The 5,133-nt window shown below is 42.9% G+C and overlaps 2 protein-coding genes across 2 annotated transcripts in view; one reads left to right on the top strand and one right to left on the bottom strand.

Moving 5' to 3' along the window:
- Nucleotides 1-466: 466 nt before the first annotated feature.
- SARC_05541 (hypothetical protein) lies at nt 467-2,456 on the top strand. The gene has a single exon (XM_014300587.1). The coding sequence runs from the start codon at nt 545-547 to the stop codon at nt 1,892-1,894; it is 1,350 nt and encodes a 449-aa protein (XP_014156062.1). The 5' UTR covers nt 467-544; the 3' UTR covers nt 1,895-2,456.
- The window catches only part of SARC_05540 (hypothetical protein), a gene marked incomplete at its 5' end in the record, with an annotated part of 6,773 nt that continues 2,109 nt past the window's right edge, over nt 470-5,133 (bottom strand). The window contains 7 exons of the mRNA XM_014300586.1: nt 470-2,638; nt 2,739-2,859; nt 3,073-3,335; nt 3,492-3,579; nt 3,684-3,781; nt 3,918-4,053; nt 4,467-4,580. Coding sequence (XP_014156061.1) covers nt 2,490-2,638; nt 2,739-2,859; nt 3,073-3,335; nt 3,492-3,579; nt 3,684-3,781; nt 3,918-4,053; nt 4,467-4,580 — 969 coding nt within the window. The 3' untranslated portion in view covers nt 470-2,489. The remainder of the gene's footprint in view (nt 2,639-2,738; nt 2,860-3,072; nt 3,336-3,491; nt 3,580-3,683; nt 3,782-3,917; nt 4,054-4,466; nt 4,581-5,133) is intronic.

Genomic DNA, 5,133 nt, shown 5'->3' with positions numbered 1-5,133 from the left:
TGTGTAGTACTCTCTCTCTCTCTCTCTCTCTCTCTCTCTCTCTCTCTCTCTCTCTCTGATGAGAGTATGTAGTCAGTAGAGAGAGAAATATTTGTGTATCGTCGTAGGTTTCATGACGTGATTAAAGTAGAGTGCAGGGTTTTAAGGTATTGTTCCATCACGTGTTTTCAAGCCACACGATCCTCCCTGGCCTGTATAAGGCTGCGGGGCGTGGTCTGGGGACTGGGGCCCCGGGCTCCAAATTTATATGGCCTGGTTGTACGTGGATCTTGGATGGCGTAAAACGCATTCAAATGCGTTTGACATCTGGAGCCGATGTCAATTATAGATGCACAGGATAAAATATCTATTTTTATATGTGTACTCGCTCTCTTGTTGAAACTCGTGTGAGTCGTGTGACAAAAAAATTCATAACTTCACAATACATAAAAATAAAAAACAAATTCAATAAATTTACAAACGAGTAGAACCGCCTAATAGATTGTAGCAGATATAGAGTTGAAACCTTGTTGACGTCGTTCTCCTGTATAGATACTTCGGCAGAATGGCTACTATGATAAAAAATGGCATAAAAAATAATTGGGGGAAGATGATAGTAGCCAGTATAGGCGCTTTCGGAGCAAACTACGGGTTTAATCGATATAGAATGTGGCAACTGAGGGCACGATTAGGCGAAGAAGCACTTAAGTATGGAGATACACCCGTACCTTTCTTCGAGAAACCCGAGAGGGTCGTTGTTTTAGTTGACATCCGCTCGGGTAACCAAAACGGGCGCGAAATATACAAGAAAGATGTGGAGCCCTTATTGCTGTTAGCAGGCAATGAAATCCTGCTCATCGAATCGAAGGAGAGGGGCATGACAAAAGATATCTCGCAAGATGTCGACTTTTCTAACAGTAAAGCCATAGTGGTGGTTGGTGATGATGGCACACACCAAGAGTTCGTCACAGGATTTATGAGACGACAGGACGTCGATACCTTGCGCACTAGTGTTCCAGTGGCTTTTGTGGCCACAGGGCAACACAATGCGTTTGTCAGTGCACTACTATACCCCAACGGAGGGGAGAGGCTTGCTGAAGTGCGTGAACGATGTGAAGCCACTATGGCTGTCTTGCGAGGCAAAACAAAGTGGGTGGATTTGGTCTCGGTGACTTCTGGTACGGGTCGTAGTGTGCACTGTCTATCGGGATTGGTGTATGGGGCGCCCGCTGCTTTGATATCTGATACGTTCAATCAAGATTCTGGCTTGTCCATTCGAATGGCAAAGTGGCGCCAGCTGAAAGAGGCCATCCTTGCCGGCAATCAAATGCCGAAGTATTCAGCAGTAGTCAAATACACCCCCACAGCAGCAACCGCGGAAGTTACAGAAGAAATCAACTTCGGCCAGTTGTTTGTGTCCTCTACGCCATCAATATACGGTATGCGGGTGGCCAAAGACTCAGAGCTTTCGGTGACTGACGGACAATTGAAGGTATCTTGGACCGCTCCTTCCAGCTTGAGTGCTCTGTACCACTTATGGAATGCAATGGTTGGGGCTAAGAAGGATGAAGACACGACGATGGTCGCATCCTTCATTGAAAACGGCGGTTTGGCAGAGGATACGCGTGAGATCACGGGACTGAGTGAGATATATATCAAACCGCTTGATTCCATGACAGTAACACACGAAGAGCCAATAGAGGTTGCAGAGGATAAGGAAGCCACTAAGTCTGAGAGCGGTGACGCGGAGGCGACAGAAACAGAACCCCCATCTGTAGAAGCCAAGATCCCAACTACGAGGACGGTGAGCAAAGAGGTACTAACGGTTCCTATGTTGGTGGATGGGGAGGTGTTCGAACCATTTGATGTCACAGTCAAGGTGCTGCCTAAGCATTTGCTAATCTGTGCCGTGTGATGAACTATTCGTGACAGAATCGGCATAGGAGTTCATCGAGGTGCTGGCAATTTATTGAAATGAGGCGACTGAAGCAAACAAGCGGCGCTTTTCAAATTCATCACAAACATGAATTTGCAGGCAGTAATATCCGAAAGATTTTTTTTGCTGTCTTAATTGACATTCTTCATATATTAGCTCTCGTCGTGTGTATGTTGCGACACCTATGCAGCATATCAAAGCCTGTGGGTTTGTAAACGCCCCTTGACCAGTTCCTGCTGTCATGCTGACTGTACTGTTCGGTGAGTGGATTTCCACCAGGCGTACAGGTGATAGATATGCGGCTAGGATCAATGATATCGGGCCTTAAGGGTGCTTGAAAACTCGCGACGTGCCCTGTTTTTGACGTCCAATTCGTATCAGACTCGTGTTCTTGCAACTTAGAATCGATGAATGAAGAGTAGCAGTGGCTCAACGCATATCTGTCGGACTGATGCTGATGTGAGTTCAGAATTGGCGGATTATATCCTCTGTAGTGACTTGGCTCGCATAGTCTGTAGACAATAAAAAGGCGAGAGTAATTATAGATATTTATATTGCTATCTAACGTTGTATTTTATGTTTGCTTCCCCATACGCATTGCTTTGAATTTGGATATTTTCTTCGCGGATGCTTCCGATTGCACACAAGCTCCGTATGAATTTGGAACGGGTTCTCTCTCCAGCACGTCACCATTGAATGCCGCAGCTGTTCCGGTCGGTTTGCCTAAATTACGAGTGGATTAAAAAGGAAAAGAGATATAAGTACGCTGGGCACTTCGAGATAATTGAGACCTAGCGAAACTAATGAAGTACATGCACGGTACCTTGTGCTTGTAGATCCGATTTCTTCACAGTGGTTGGCTCTGCCAGGTTCGGTACCTGTATGTTCCGTGCGGGCGCTACCTGTTCTTTCTGAGCCAACTTTGCCGTTCGATCCTCAATCTCCTGTTAGCCGATCGGAACGCAGGAAAGTCATTGGCAATAACGTTAATTTGCATGGTTGAATAATACCATAACACTCAAGGACCCTGGAATTAATGGGCGACACCTGCGGGAGCATACTGCGTGACAAGATAACACCCTGCAGCGATCCCCTCTGAAATCAGTGGATTGAGCACACAAGCGGCACAGTCGATATTACCACAATGGTTGCCATACCAGATCATTTATAGAATCCTGCAGTAAGCGATCAAGGCCTTCTCCACCTTCGCCAACTTTTCCTGCTTCAGATATTTCGAGTGTGTCCGTATTCTCATACTCGTCTTCATCCGACAACGCCAACTCATTGTTGAGGTCTTCTAGCTCCTGTAATCTTTCAATAGCTGCCCAGTATTCTTCCATCTCCATGTTTACCTCATCGGCAAACTCAGAATCCTTAACTTCTTCGCTGCTGTCACTCTCTACGATCTCTGTCACGGGATCTAATATATCGGTAGTGGGTGTCAGCCAGATCTGAGCCATTTTGATCTACATGCGATAGTATAGCTTGTCGTGTTGGAATATTATCACTTAAAACCATCCCTGAGATTATAGTGCTGAAACTATAGGGCACCAAGACAAGATCAAACATGACACACTTTCTTTTACAGCAGCACCTGCTGCTTCCATTTCATCCTCGGACAAATACGGCTCGTTGATTTCGAAAATTGGATTGCCATCCTCGTCCTGTGGCGATGATAAAAGATGTCAGTAGGCTTAGTTAGATTTGGTATTGAATTCCGCCATCAAGTCGACATTGCCGAAACCCCCCCCCCCCCGACTAGACATACCATACCCCTATCAGGATCGAATTCGGCATAACTCATTTCCAGACGAGCACTCAGATTCTGTACTGTCTGATCGATTTTGGACCTCTTCGATGCCGTATCTGGAAATGGATAGAAATAAAAGTGAATCCGTACCATAATGTAAATATATACCAATTACATTCCATAAGGTAGCGCAGAAGGTAAGGTATATTATTGATGCAGTAGAATTCTACTGTTTATATCCATATCACTTACACTCAAGCCGCCTTTCGAGGACAGCGGCAGCTTCTTTGGCAGACATTTTCACCAAAGTGTTCATTCCAAGTAGGACCATCAGTTCATTGGTGTGTTCGAGTCTGCCTTTCATGAACGCAAGCTTTCCAACTGGCACCTACAAATTGAATACAGAATTGAAAACCGATGATATATCTTACTAAATCTTCCCTCCCTCCAACCTCCCCCCCCCCCCACTTTGTATATGACCAAGTGCGAATTGATCTGCGTGATGGATAAACTGTCTATTCAGAATTTTGTTTACTTTGCCGTGTATAAACATATTTGGTTACTGCAAAGTATCAAAAACGATGGAGCCAACAAACATCAAATACACATTGATGTCCTCTCTGGAAGGCAAGTATGGGTGTACTAGAATGAGATGCCGTACACAGATATGCCACACTGATCACGTCAAACTATTTGGCAAGAGTGAGAAATGCAAACTACAAGACAGTTATAAGCTTAGAATTAAAGAAAGATCATCTGCTTGCTATTTGCCTGGCAGCATTATATGCAATAAAAACATACCAGTACATTGTGGGTGAGCTCCTCTGGTAACACTGATATCTTCGTTTTTGTATTAGATATTTGTTCTTCACGAATATCCCACAAATTCAAATCAGCCCTAGCCCCGCGTAACGACTGCGCCCATTAAGCAATATAAAAAAATACGTCAAATTGATTCTTGAACTCTCAAAATGCTTACGCGGTGGTTTAATGACACCAACACGCAAACCCTAATCCATGAGCTATGTAAATGCATATAAAGACTTTCAAAATTCTTCAGGACATAACCTCAGTTAAAATATAAGTGTAAGTATGTAGATACAAATGAGTCATATATACATATATACATACAAAATATACATATATGAATAAATGTATACATACTTACAGAAACACACACACGCACACACACACACACACACACACATACACACACACACACGCATATATATATACCTACATGAATAAATACGTACATATATATATATATTTATAAATACATATATAACACATGATTGTATATACATATATATATATGAACTGTATAAACAATATATATATATATAAATATAAATATATATATATAATATAAATATATATATATGTATATATATATATATATCGAGCTATATATATAGTTATACATATATATACACACACACACACACACACACACACACACACACAC

Source organism: Sphaeroforma arctica, assembly GCF_001186125.1.
Source record: "Sphaeroforma arctica JP610 unplaced genomic scaffold supercont1.357, whole genome shotgun sequence".
NCBI classification, from domain to species: domain Eukaryota; class Ichthyosporea; order Ichthyophonida; genus Sphaeroforma; species Sphaeroforma arctica.
This window is presented reverse-complemented; position numbering and strand designations above follow the sequence as displayed.